Source organism: Bison bison, unplaced genomic scaffold (assembly GCF_000754665.1).
Source record: "Bison bison bison isolate TAMUID 2011002044 unplaced genomic scaffold, Bison_UMD1.0 scf7180017864492, whole genome shotgun sequence".
NCBI lineage: Eukaryota > Metazoa > Chordata > Mammalia > Artiodactyla > Bovidae > Bison > Bison bison.
The window spans coordinates 2,613,521-2,627,968 of NW_011495051.1; the positions used below are offsets into that span (position 1 = coordinate 2,613,521).

At 44.5% G+C, this 14,448-nt stretch overlaps 1 protein-coding gene across 1 annotated transcript in view; it reads left to right on the forward strand.

Moving 5' to 3' along the window:
- LOC104979890 overlaps nucleotides 1-9,844 on the forward strand; it is a 13,610-nt gene extending 3,766 nt beyond the window's left edge. Inside the window, 3 exon segments of the mRNA XM_010828441.1 lie at nucleotides 9,180-9,282; nucleotides 9,284-9,516; nucleotides 9,745-9,844. Of these exon segments, the coding sequence (XP_010826743.1) occupies nucleotides 9,180-9,282; nucleotides 9,284-9,516; nucleotides 9,745-9,844 (436 nt within the window).
- The last annotated feature ends 4,604 nt before the right edge of the window (nucleotides 9,845-14,448 follow it).

Consider the following 14,448-nt stretch of genomic DNA (forward strand, 5'->3'; position numbering starts at 1 on the left):
TAAAGTCTGACACTGTTTCCACTGTTTCCCCATCTATTTCCCATGAAGTGATGGGACTAGATGCCATGATCTTCGTTTTCTGAATGTTGAGCTTTAAGCCAACTTTTTCACTTTCATCAAGTGGCTTTTTAGTCCCTCTTCACTTTCTGCCATAAGGGTGGTGTCATCTGCATATCTGAGGTTATTGATATTTCTCCTGAGAATCTTGATTCCAGCTTGTGCTTCTTCCAGCCCAGTGTTTCTCATGATGTACTCTGCATAGAAGTTAAGTAAGCAGGGTGACAATATACAGCCTCGACATACTCCTTTTCCTATTTGGAACCAGTCTGTTGTTCCATGTCCAGTTCTAACTGTTGCTTCCTGACCTGCATATAGGTTTCTCAAGATAGGAAGGAATGAAAAAAAAGGACTTGACCTAGTCATTTATTCATTCACTTATTTATTCATTTAACAAACACTTTATGGGACTTCCCTGATGGTCCCATGATTAAGACACACTCCCAGTGCAGGGGGCACAGGTCTGCTTCCTGGTTAGGGAACTAAGATCCTACATGCTGTATGGCGCTCCTCCCCACCAAAAAAGAAAACAGACAGAAGGGATGGTGGAGGCAGAGAGAAGTATTCAGATTCTGAGTTAATTTTGAAGGTGGAACAAACAGGATTTGCAGCTGGATTGCATATGGCATTTGGAAGAGTTCCGATCAGGATAAGCACAAGGTTTTGACACCTAAAGTGAATGGAGCCACCATGAACCATCCACTTCAGTTCAGTCACTCAGTCGTTTGGGACTCTGTGATCCCATGGACTGCAGCATGCCAGGCTTACCTGTCCATCACCAGCTCCCAGAGCTTGCTAAAACTCATGTCCATCCGTTTAGTGATGCCATCAACCATCTCATTCTCTGTTCTCCCCTTCTCCTGCCTTCAATCTTTCCCAGCATCAAGATCTTTTCCAATGAATCAGTTCTTTGCATCAGCTGGCCAAAGAATTGGAGCTTCAGCTTCAGCATCAGTCCTTCCAATGAATATTCAGGACTGATTTCCTTTAGGATGGACTGGTTGGATCTCCTTGCAGTCCAAGGGACTCTCAAGAGTCTTCTCCAACACCACAGTTCAAAAGCATCAGTTCTTTAGCACTCAGCTTTCTTTATGATCCAACTCTCACATCTATACATGACTACTGGAAAAATCATAGCTTTGACTAGACTGACTTTGGCGGTGAAGTAATGTCTCTGCTTTTTAATATACTGCCTAGGTTTGTTACAGCTTTTCTTCCAAGAAGCAAGCACTATTAACTTCCCTATACTAACCATCCAGTTAACTCTACTTCTGAAATATGAAATAGAGTTGGAATTCAGTCACTTCATTCATTTTACCGCTTTGTCTCCAGGATGCTGCCTCAAAGAGAGCTTGTAAGGGATTATGTCAAAAGAGTAGTTCCTCAAAAAGTTAAACATAAAATTAGCATCAAAAAAGTGAAAGCCGCTCAGTCGTGTCAGTCTCTTGCCTCTTTGCGGCCCCCATGAGCTGTAGCCCGCCAGGCTCCTCTGTCCATGGAATTCTCCAGGCCAGAATACTGAAATGGGTAGCCGTTCCCTTCTCCAGGGATCAAACCCAGGTCTCCCACATTGCAGGTAGATTCTTTACCATCCTGAGCCACCAGGGAAGCCCAAGAATACTGGAGTGAGTAGCCTATCCTTTCTCCAACAGATCTTCCTGATCCAGGAATCGAACCAGGATCTCCTGCATGTGATCCAACAATTCCACTCCTAGAGAGAATTGAAAGCAGGGACTCCATAATTGTACACCCATGTTCATCACAGCATTATTCACAATGACCTCAGACCTTGGTAACCTCTAGCATATTTTCTCTCTATGAATTTGACTACTCTCAGAACCTTAGCAAGTGGGATCAAACAATATTTGTCCTTTTGTGCCCAGTTTATTTCACTGAGCATAGTTATCCTCAGAGTTCATCCACACTGTAGCATGTGTCAGAACTTCCTTCCTTTTTAAATTTCCTTCCTATTGCATGAGTGGACCACAATTTGTTTATCTATTCATTCATCAGTGGACATTTGGATTGTTTCCACCTTTTGGCTATTGTAAATAATGCTGCTATGAACATTGGTGTACAAAGAGGTGTACCTCTTTGATTGCCTATTTTCAAATCTTCTGGGCATATACCCAAGAGTGGAATTTCTAGATTATATAGTAGTTCTATGTTTAACTATTTGAGGAACTGCTGAACTGTTGTCTGTAGCTGCACCATCTTATGTTCCCACCAGCAACAAACAAGGATTCCAATTCTTCCACTTTCTCATAGAAACCCTTGTTATTTTCTGGGGTTTTTTTTTTTTTTTGGTGTTGTTTTTTGTTTTTGTTTTTGTTTTTTTATGTACACCATTTTTTAAATCTTCATTGAATTTGTTACAATATTGCTTCCATTTTATGTTCTGGGTTCTTTTTTTTTTTTTTTGGCTAAGAGGCATCTGGCATCTTTCTTTCTCAGGAATCAAACCCATACCCTCTGAATTGTCCATACCCTCTGAATTGGAAGGCAAAGTTGCAACCACTGGACCACCAGGGAAGTGTTAGGGAAATTAAAATGGAGGAAGTCCTGTTCAGACTTCAGAAGCAGGGGAGCAGGCCTCTGACCTGCTTCTGACCTGCCTAGACACTGCTGGGATTCTGTCCCTTCCTGCAAGCACAGCAAGCCAGACAGCACTTTAGATAAGAAAGGAAGTGAGTCCTGGAATCTCTTAAGCTTCTGAGGATCTGGTCAACCCCCTGGGGTTTAAGAAGTCTATGACTCACGAGGTGAAACAAACAGCATTGCAAAAGTTCAAAGAAAAACTGGAGCTAAAATTTTGCACTCAAACTGATGATGATATCATTTTCTGCCTGGGATTAGAAGTGGATGTGCCTGAAACTGCAATTTGAAATCTCACCAGTTGGTTGGACCCACCACCTGGGACCTATCCTGTTAACAAGGGACTTCCTAACGCTGTTCAAGTTTGGACGTTGGTCAGCCGAATCTGGTGATGTGTGTGCTGTTACTTTTCTCTGTTGTTTCTATTTCCTTTCTTTGAAAAAAAAAAAAATTATTTACTTATTTCTGGCTGCCCTGGGTCTTTGCTGTTTTTGCATGGGCTTTCTCTAGTTGCAGTGAGCAGGGACTACTCTTTGTTGTGGTACTCAGGCTTCTCATTGCAATGACTTCTCTTGTTGCAGAGCTCTAGGCATACAGGCATCAGTAGCTGCAGTTCCTGGGCTCTAGAGAGCTACGGTGGACAAGTTTAGTTGCTCCGAGGCATGTGGGATCTTCCAAGATCAGGGATTGAATCATGTCCCCTGCATTGGCAGACAGATTCTTTACCACTGAGCCACCAGCAAAGCCCTCTATTTCCCTTTTTTAATGGCTGCATCTTGAAATTAAATCAAATAATCCTCTATTAAATATCGGAATTGTTTATTGTGTGTTTGACAAGTGGTTTCTTTTCTTAAGGAATCCTTTGAACCTAAAAGGAAAGTAAAACTTTTGGCAAACAGGAAGTCTTGTTATTTTATTTTTGATAGTAGCCATCCTAATGGATGTGACGTATGCAACTTGTTTGGAGATGCATTAAAAAGTGAGATATACTGATGAATGGATAAAAGGATGGATAAATACAGAATAGGGAAAAATAGCAAAGTGTTCATTGAGAAAGTGGACAGTAGGCATATGACAATTCATTGTAAAAGTCTTTCAATTTTTCTGTGTACTTGAAAGGTTTCATTATAAACTGTTCGAAAAATAGGTGGTGGGGGAAATGAGCACAATTTCTAGTCTCCATGTTTCAGCATTTCATCCTTAAATATTTGAAAAGTGTTTTTAACTATTTAATGAGGAATCTTTGAGTCTGCAAATCCATTTTGAGGAATTTCACTAAGAGTAAAAAAAAAAGTGAAAAAAACATTCATTTCCACATTATTTGAAATGGCAAAAAAAAAAAAAACACCACTAACTTCCTCCTCTGCCTCCCTCAGCGTTCAGTTCTCATCATCACTCACTTGGACCAGTAAAGTGGCCTCCACCCTGGACACCCCCACCCAACCTCTCTCCATTCCCCCACATTCTGTCCTCCCCGAGGAAGCCACCTGAGGGCGCCTGTGAGCACCAGCGACAGCTCTCATCCTCATCTCCACAGTCTGTCTTCCCCGCACCAGCCACTAGAGGGAGCGTGTGAGCGCCTGAGTCAGGCACCGCCTTTCCTCTGCCCACAGCCCTCCAGGGCTCCCACCTCCCTGAGTAAAAAGCTTGAGTCCTCTTGCAGCCCTCGCACGACCTGCCCGTCCTCTCCTAGCCCTCTTTTCCTCCCTCTCTCCCTCGTGCCCACTCTGCTCCAGAAACACGGCCTCCCCGCTGTTCCTCCGACACACCAGACACAGTCCTGCCCCGAGGCCTTTGTGTATGCTGTGCCAACTGCCTGGAAGACGTGTTCCACCAAACACCTTTGTTCACTCTTTCAAGTGCAAGTGTTTGCTCCTTCGCGGAAATGTTACTTCCTCCAGGAAGCCTACCTGAGCATTTTAATTACCTCAGCCGCTACAGTCCTTGGATTGAAATTGTGGCTCAGAGGTTAAAGTGTCTGCCTGCAATGCAGGAGACCTGGGTTCGATCCCTGGGTCAGGAAGATCCCCTGGAGAAGGAAATGGCAACCCACTCCAGTATTCTTGCCTGGAGAATCTCATAAATGGAGGAACCTGGTGGGTTACAATCCCCTTGGTCGCAGAGTCGGACACGACTGAGCGACTTCACTTTCACTTTTCACTTTCTGCAGTCCTTTACCCAGTCCCCTGATTTATTCTTCTCCCTAGCATCTATATTTTACTGTGTGTGGGTGCTCACTCAGTTTAGTCGTGTCCAACTCTTTGTGACCCCATGGACTGTAGCCTGCCAGGCTCCTCTGTCCATGGGGATTCTCCAGGCAAGAATACTGGAGTGGGTTGCCATGCCCTCCTCCAGGGGACCTTTCCAACCCAGGGGTCAAACCCAGGTCTCCTGCATTGGCAGGTGGATTCTTCCCACTGAGCCACCCAGGAAGCCCATATTTTACTGTACATTTTACTTAATTGCTTTGTTTACTGCTTTCGCCACTAGGACACACTAGTATATAAGCACCATGAGAGCAGGGGTTTATGTCTAATTTGTTCTCCATGATGAGATACAATGGTGTGCCAGTTAATGAACAACCTGGAAAAAATAATTTAAAACCCTGATTTGCAGTGTTTGCCAATTCTTGGGGTGTAAATATTCCCGTCATGGCCCGGTCACAAAATTCCTGATAGTGTCTCTTGTGAGTCAATATGCATTGACTCACTAAGTGGATCCCCAACTGCTATTCCATGCTTGGCACAAAATAGATGCTGAAGGACTTCCTTTGTGGTCCAGTGGTTGAGAATCCGCCTGCCAATGCAGCGGACACAGGTTTGATCCTTGGTCTGGGAAGATTTCACATGCTGAGGGGCAGCTAAGCCAATGCACCGCAACTACTGAAGCCGGAGGACCCTAGAGCCCGTTGTAGCAAGAGCAGCCACTGCAGTGAGAATCCCAGGCACTGCAACTAGAGAGCAGCCCCCGATCACCACAACTAGAGAAAAACCCACGTAACAAGGAAGTCACAGCACAGCCAAAAGTAAATAAATACAGGACTGAATTAAAAAAAAAAAAAAAAAAACGAAGAAAGCAAGGCACAGACTCAATAATGTGCTCTCATTTATGTCATGTGAGAGTTGGAAACAAATTTTCAGACGAGACACAGAAGGAAAGAGAGTTTATTAGAGTTAAGAGTTAATTAGAGTTTAATAGAGTTTATTAGTCGCAACTGGAGCAGGAGGCCAGCTTCCAGAGAGCCAGGGCGAGGTAACGCTGAACAAGGATTGTCTGCTTGTTTTTATAGCTGGGGAGCAAACAAATTGGCGAGAGGGGCCTGGTACTTTCTGTCCCCTGTTCTGAGGCCCTTTGGGCTTATCCCGTTCCTATGTCCCTTGAAAAGTGAAAGTGTTAGTTGCTGAGTTGTTTCTGACTCTTTGCAACCCCATGGACTGTAGCCCACCAGGCTCCTCTGTCCATGGGATTCTCCAGGCAAGAATACTGGAGTGGGTTGCCGTTCCTTTCTCTATGAGATCCTCCCAACCCAGGGACTGAACCTGGGTCTTCTGCATTGCAGGCAGATTCTTTACCACCTGAGCCTTTGCCCCTTGAACACCACAATTTAGATAAATGGACTTAGATATGTAAATTACATATGGGCTTCCCACATGGCTTAGTGGTAAAGAATCTGCCTGCATGTGCATGAGATGGGTTGGATTCCAGATGCCCTGGAGCAACTAAGCCACATTGCTGAGGCTTTGCTCTAGATCCTGCAAGTCACAACTGGAGCCCACACTCTGCAACAAGAGAAGTTATTGCAATGAGAAGCCCGTGCACCTCAACTAGAGAGCAGCCGCCGCTCACTGCAACTAAAAAAAAAAACCTGCACAGCAAGGAAGACCCAGCACAGTCAAAAATAAATAAAACAAAATTTATAAATAAATAAATAAAATAAAAAATAAATACTTATTCAAAAACAAACAAACAAGCATGAGGTCCGTGAATGAAAAACATCAACATACCACGCACAGCAGAGAAGTCTCTTTGATAGGCCAATGGCTGATGTAAACATTCAGTCATTCATTTTGCAAATATTTATTATCTGCTGCATGGCAGGCACCGAGAACGAGCAGTCTCTGGCCTCTTGGAGCTGATATCCCAATTGTTACTTTTCATTTTTTAAGTTTTATTGGAGTCTAGTTGATTTACAATGTTATGTTAGCTTCAGGTGTACAGCAAAGCGATTCAGTGATACATATGCATATTTTCATGCTTTTTAAGATTATTTTCCCTTACAGATTATTACAAATATTGAGTAGAGCTCCCTGTGCTGTATAGTAAATATTTTTTGGTTATCTTTAAAAAAAAAAAACAGACATTAAAAAACTAATTTATTTATTTATTTTTGTCTATGCTGGGTCTTCCTTGCTGTTCGGGCTTTCTCTAGTTGCGGTGAGTGGGGGCTACTCTCTAGCTGGAGTATGCAGACTTCTCATTGTGGTGATTTCTCCTGTGGAGCACTGGCTCTGGGGCTTGTGGGCTTCAGGGGATGTGGCGCACAGGCTTAGCTGCTCTGAGGCATGTGGGATCTTCCTGGATCAGAGATCGAATCTGTCTCCTGCATTGCAGGCAGATTCTTTACCACTGAGCCACCAAGGAAGCCCTATCTTTTGTTTTTTGGTTGTACCCTGGGGCTTGTGGGATCTTAGTTCCCAGAGAAGCAGGGATTGAACCCTGGCGTGTGTTAGTGTGCTAAGTCACTTTAGTCGTGTTTGACTGTTTTCGACGCTATGAACGATAGCCCTCCAGGTTCCTCTGTCCATGGGATGTCCCAGGCAAGAACACTGGAGTGGGTTACCATGCCCTCCTCCAGGAGATCTTCCTGACCCAGGGATGGAACCCACATCTCCTGTGGCTCCTGCACGGCAGGTGGATTCTTTACCACTGAGCTGCCAGGGAAGTCCTATCTCATACCCAGTAGTGTATAAATACATAGCACTTTTCCATTGTCCTCCTGCGTGTTCAAAAGCTGATCCCAGAGATCTGGCTTAACAGCGGACCTGCCTGGCTTGCGGGCCACCATCAACAACCATGTTGGGTGGCTCGGGCTTATATACACACTGAGCTGCCCCGTGGGCCAGGCGCTGTGTTGACTCCAGAAGGCTTGGGACTGCATGCCGGGTGTGAGCAGCCCCAGGGAAGCTCTGGGAGTGAGAGGAGATAGACCCAGGGCTGAAGGAAGCAGATAACGGATGCCACGCCCAAAAGCTGGGCCTGTGTACCTCTGTGAACTTGGAATCTTGAACATGCAGGTTTGTGGGGAGACTGATAACCAGGGGGCAGTCTGTGCTGAGTCGGACCCAACCCACTTTCAGCTCTGAGGGTCCTTTTTTTGTTGTTGTTGTAATAATTGAAGTACAGTTGATTTACAATGTTGTGTTAGTTTCCAGTATACAGCAAAGTGATTCAGTTATTTGGATGTATTAAAAATTAAGTTAGTCGCTTAGTCATGTCTGACTCTGTGACACCACGGACTATATGCCACCCAGCTCCTCTGTGGATGGAATTCTCCTGGCAAGAATACTGGAGTGGGTTGCCATTCCCTTCTCCAGGGCAACTTCCCAACCCAGGAATCAAACCCAGGTCTCCTGCATTGCAGGAGGATACTTAACCATCTGAGCCACCAGGGAAGTCCGTTTGTATGTATGAATATACCTATAGCTCTTTTTCCAGTTATACATATATATATTCTCTTTCAGATTCTTTTCCATTACAGATCATTACAAGATATTCAATATAGTTCCCTGTGCTACATAGTAGGTCTTTGTTGGTTATCTTTTTTTTGTTTTAATTTTTATTTTTGGCTGCACTGAGTCTTCGTTGCTGCCTGGGCTTTCTCTAGTTGCAGTGAGCGGGGGCTACTCTTTGTTGCAGTGTGAGGACCCCTCATTGCAGTGGCTTCTCTTGTTGCAGGGCACAGGCTGCAGGCGCTCAGGCTTCAGTAGTTGTGGATTCAATCCCTGGTGAGGGAACTAAGGTCCCACAAGCAGAAGGGTGTGGTCACTTTCTTTTTTTTTTAGTTTTTTAAAAATAGACATTTGCATTGAGATGACTGCAGAGTCGTATGCAGCTGTAAGAAATCATACGGAAGATAGCAGTGTGCCCTTCACCCAGTTGTTCCTGACTGTAACTGCATGCAGAACACACACAGAAGGGCTTCCCTGGTGGTCCAGTGGTTAAGAATCTGCCTTGCAATGCGAGAGACATGGGTTTGATCCCTGGTCCGGGATGATCCCACATGCCACAGGACAACTGAGCCGGTGCGCCACAGCTACTGAGCCTGCGTGCTGCAGTGACTGAAGCCGCCCACCTAGAGCCTGCGCTTCACAATGACAAGCCTGAAGTAGCCCCTACTTGTTGCAACTAGAGAAAGCCTGTGCACAGCAACAAAAACCCAGCACAGCCAAAAAGAAAATAAATAAATAAATAAACACACACACATACACAAGGAGGCTATGCCCAAGGAAGTGGAAGATTCCTGCCAGAGGACTTGAATCTCAGCCAAACGACAGGATTCCAGTTATTGAGTTTCCAGCAAGTGGACTTTTTGAAAGTCATGATCTTCTTCCACAGGATTTTCCTTGTGTGAAAAAATGAACTTTTGCCTGGTTATCCTCTTGAATGGCCAGAAAAAACTTTCCAGCCCAACCAAGATAAAATGAACTTTTCCACACTAAGAAACATCCAGAGGCCCTTTGTTCCACTAAAATTGCAGATGGAATTCGAAGCAGCACAGGCTCAGCATCTTCCAGTTCCTCCAAGCTCAAACCTTTCACCGGATATTATGAGAGGTAACAATCAGATGACTGGATTTGAAGATATCCCTTAAAAAAAATTTTTTTTATGTTAATTGTGGTGGGTCTTTGTTGCTATGTATGGGCTTCTCATCGCGTGGCTTCTCTTATTGCTGAGCACGGGCTCTAGGGCATGGGCTCGGTTCTTGTGGTGCTCAGGCTTAGTTGGTCTGCAGCATGTGGAATCTTCCCGGAGCAGGGATCGAACCCATGTCCCCTGTGTTGGCAGGCAGATTCTTAACCACTGTACTACCAGGGAAGTCCAGATTCAAGAAGATATTCTTAATGACCTGTCACAAAGTGAACTACTGGAAGAACCCCACTTGATGGTTGGAGATAAACTTGGTCGGCTATAATGCAGTCGGGTGCTGATGGAAATAGAGGGGCTGTGTTTTAAGGGGCTTCCCAGGTGACTCACGGAGAAGGCAATGGCACCCCACTCCAGTACTCTTGCCTGGAAAATCCCATGGACCTGGGAGCCTGGTGGGCTGCAGTCCATGGGGTCACTAAGAGTCAGACACGACTGAGAGACTTCACTTTCACTTTTCACTTGCATGCATTGGAGAAGGAAATGGCAACCCACTCCAGTGTTCTTGCCTGGAGAATCCCAGGGACGGGGGAGCCTGGTGGGCTGCTGTCTATGGAGTCGAGCAGAGTCGGACACGACTGAAGCGACTTAGCAGTAGCAGCAGGTGACTCAGATGGTAAAGAATCTGCCCGCTAAGACAGGAGACCCAGGTTTGATCCCTGAGTCAGGAAGATCCCCTGGAGGAGGGAATGGCTACTCACTCTAGTATTCTTGCCTGGGGAACCCCACAAATGGAGGAGCAGAGTTGAGCACGACTGAAGTGACTGAGCACAAATGCATCTTGTTCATAGTCATCTTTTTACCATAATTTGATGTGCATAATATTTAAAGTACTGACGTGAGAACACACACATACAAAGCTAGTGTAATATCGTCACTGAACATTGGCATTGACAACAATATACCAGCTTAATCCAGATTTCACTAGTTTTACTTGTACTCATTGGTCCGTGGGTATATAGTTCTATACAAATTTATCACTGTGTAAATTTGTGTATCTGCCCACTGCAATCATAATACAAAACAGTGCCAAAACCAAAAATGTGGCAGGTTAAATAACGCCCCCTCCCAAAGTTGTCCTGGAGTAGGAAATGGCAACTCCCTCCAGTATTCTTGCCTGGAAGATCCCATGGACAGAGGAACCTTGAAGGCTACAGTCCATGAGGTTACAAAAAAATCACACACAGCTGAGCAACCAGCACTTTCACTTTCACTCACATCCATACACGACTATTGGAAAGACCATAACTTTGATTATACAGACCTTTGTCGGCAAAGTGATGTCTCTGCTTTTTAATACACTGTCTAGGTTTGTCATAGCTTTCCTTCCAAAAAGCATGAGTCTTCTAATTTCATGCCTGCAGTCACCATCTGCAGTGATTTTGGAGCCCAAGAAGAGAAAATCTGTCACTGCTTCCACTGTTATCCTTTCTATTTGCCATGAAGTGATGGGACCGGATGCCATGATCTTAGTTTTTTGAATACTGAGTTTTAAACCAGCTTTCTACTCGCCTCTTCCCCCCTCATCAAGAGGCTCTTTAGTTCCTTTCTGCTTTCTGCCAGTAAAATGGTATCATCTGCATATCTGAGGTTTTTGATATTTCTCCTGGCAATCTTGATTCCACACTGTAACTCATCCAGCCCAGCATTTTGCTTCATGTGCTCTGCATAGAAGTTAAATAAGCAGGGTGACAATACACAGCCTTGTCATACTCAATTCCCAATTTTGAACCAGTCCTTTGTTCCATGCAAGGTTCTAACTGTTGCTTCTTGACCTGCATACAGATTTCTCAGGAGGCAGGTAAGGTGGTCTGGTATTCCCATCTCTTTCAGAATTTTCCACAGTTTGTTGTGATCCACATAGTCAAAAGCTTTTGTGTAGTCAATGAAACAAAAGTAGATGTTTTTCTGGAATTCCCTTGCTTTCTCTATCATCCATCAAATGTTGGCAATTTGATCTCTGGTTCCTCTGCCTTTTCTAAACCCAGCTTGTACATCTAGAAGTTCTCAATTCAAGTACAGCTGAAGCCTAGCTTGAAGGATTTTGAGCATAACCTTACTAGCATGTGAAATAAGCGCACTTGTATGATAATTTGAACATTCTTTAGCACTGCCCTTCTTTGGAATTGGGATTAAAACTAACATTTTCCAGTCCTGTGGCCACTGCTGGGTTTTCTAAATTTGCTGACATATTGAGTGCAGCACTTTAACAGCATCATCTTTTTGAATTTGAAATAGTTCAGCTGGAATTCTATCACCTCCACTAGGTCTGTTGGTAGTAATGCTTCCTAAGGCCTGCTTGACTTCACACTCCAGGATGTCTGGCTCTAGGTGAGCGATCACACCATTGTGGTTGTCCAGGTCATTAAGATCTTTTTTGTATAATTCTGTGTATTCTTACCACTTCTTCTTAATCTCTCCTGCCTCTGTTAGGTCCTTACTCTTTCTGTCCTTTATCATGCCCATCCTTGCATGAAATATTCCTTTGATACCTTCAATTTTTGTGAAGAGATTGCTAGTCTCTTCCATTCTGTTGTTTTTCTCTATTCTTTGCATTGTTCATTGAAGAAGGCCTTCTTACTTCTCCTTGCTATTCTCTGGAACTCTGCATTCAGTTGAGTATATCTTTCCTTGACTTTAATGTCTAAATTAATATTATTTTGTGTTGCTTGACTGTTTTCCTTTCTTTCTGCATTTTCTCACTTCTCTGATAAAATTTGGGCTTCCCTTGTGGCTCAGCTGGTAAAGAATCCACCTGCAATGTGGGAGACCTGGGTTCGATCCCTAGGTTGGGAACTAGAGATCCCTTGGAGAAGGGAAAGACTCCAATATTTTGGCCAGGAGAATTCCATGGACTGCATAGACCATGGGGTTGCAAACAGTTGGACATGACTGAGCGACTTTCACTTTCACTGATAAAATTTATCCTTTGGAATTCGGGGAAGACCTAGGAGTCTAAAGTTTTTCTATGGACAAGAGGCTGTTGAAGGACATGGGGTGGGGTAGGACCTAGTTCCTAGAAGGCTCCACAGGTTCATATTCAGTTACAATAAGATTTAAGAATGCTGTTCTGGGACTTCCCTGGTGGTCCAGTGGTTAAGAATATACCTGAAAATACAAGAGACCTGGGTTTGATCCCTGATCCAGGAAAATTTCATATGGCATGGGGCAACTAAGCCTGTGAGCCACTGCTATTGAACCTGAGCTCTAGAGCCCTGCTCTGCAACAGAAGCCACTGCAATGGGAAAAAAAAAAATGCACTGCCACAAAGGTAGCCCCTGCTCACCGCAACTAGAGAAAGCCTATAGGCAGCAATGAAGGAAGACCAGTGCAGCCAAAAAGAAACAAAGAAAGCAGGCAAAGTTCTGGGTTTCTGACTTGTTTTTCTCTGGTTTTTTTTTTGGTTTGCAGGATCTTAGCTACTATAGGAGGCATTGAATCCAGGTGGCCACAGCAGTGAAAACACAGTCTTAACTACTGGACTGCCAAGGAACTCCCTAACTCCATTTTAAATGAAGCTTCTGTTTATTAATTTTCACACAGATCTCCAATTCTAGGAGTGGACTTGCTGGGTCATCTGGTAATTCTACATATAACTTTATGGGCACTGGCTGAACTGTTCCCACAGTGGCTGCCCCATTTTACAATCCCACCAGCAATTTATGAGGGTTCTATGCCTTTGCCAACATTTTATTTCCTGAGTAGTGGTGGTGGGGGGGGGGTTTATTTTTTTTTTTAAATCACAGCCATCCAGTAGCCTGAAGTGGTAGTTTGGTGATCTGATTTGCATTTCTCCCTGTACTGCAGGTGGTGAGTATTTTTTTTCATGAGTTGGCCATTTATTTCTTTTCTTTGGGGAAACGTCCATTTGGATCCTTTGCCCATTTTTTGAACAGAGATTTTTATCTGTTTTGTCGACTGAAAAAAAAAAATACAAGTGACCTAAAGGTTGAGAGTTATGTTTTATTTGGAGGAAATTTTTAGGACTTAAGTCCAGGAGGCAGCATCTCAAGTAACCCTGAGAGAACTGCTTGGAGGAGAGTGGTGTGTGTGTGTGTGTGTGTGTGTGTGTGTTTAGGAGTCAGGTTACATAGAAGTTTTGCAACAAAAGGCAAGTAGTCTGAACGTCCAAAGTAATTTTGTGAATTAAAGAAAACCAGGTTAACCCCAAGTTAAGAAATTTAGTGCTTTTCTCTATATGAGAAGATGCTAGAGTCTGGGCTCAGTGAAATCATTCCTTTGATATGCACCTCAGCTATCTGGGGACCGTATCCTGTTTTCACACCCTGAGTTCCTCTGGGCTCACCAGAGGGAGTGACTGTAGTCTGAGCGCTGATAGAGGGTAGATATTCTTCTCCTTCCCAAGTTCCCTCAGGTTCATTGGCTCACACTGGAGGGCTACAATTGCTGATGACTGTGACATCCTTGGTTATTGACACCACAGGAAATACTACATTTCTCAGTTCCCTGCTTGGAGGATCTGGAGGAGCACCCAAGAGGACGGTAATATGGTATTGAATGAATGAGTGAGTAAATGTGTTTCAACAGGCAGTGGGGTTTGCACAACCAGCAAAGCGCACCCACCTGCGCTTATCTGGGGGTCTGACTGCGTCATTCATTGCGATGATGGGTCTGCCCAGGGGGCACCTGTTTTGCGTGGTCCTCTAAGACCCACGCCTTAAACTGAACCGGGTCACTACCCCAGATTCCCACATAGCCGCCTCCTCAGGGCCGCAGATCCGGTTCAGGGGCGGTTGCCCTGGGCAACCTGTCGCGCCATGCTTCCTGTATTGATTCGAATCGCAACTTACGTCACGTCCTCCCGAGATGCCCGAGGCGCGCAGGCGCAACCGCGAGAACTGGGCGGGGCGT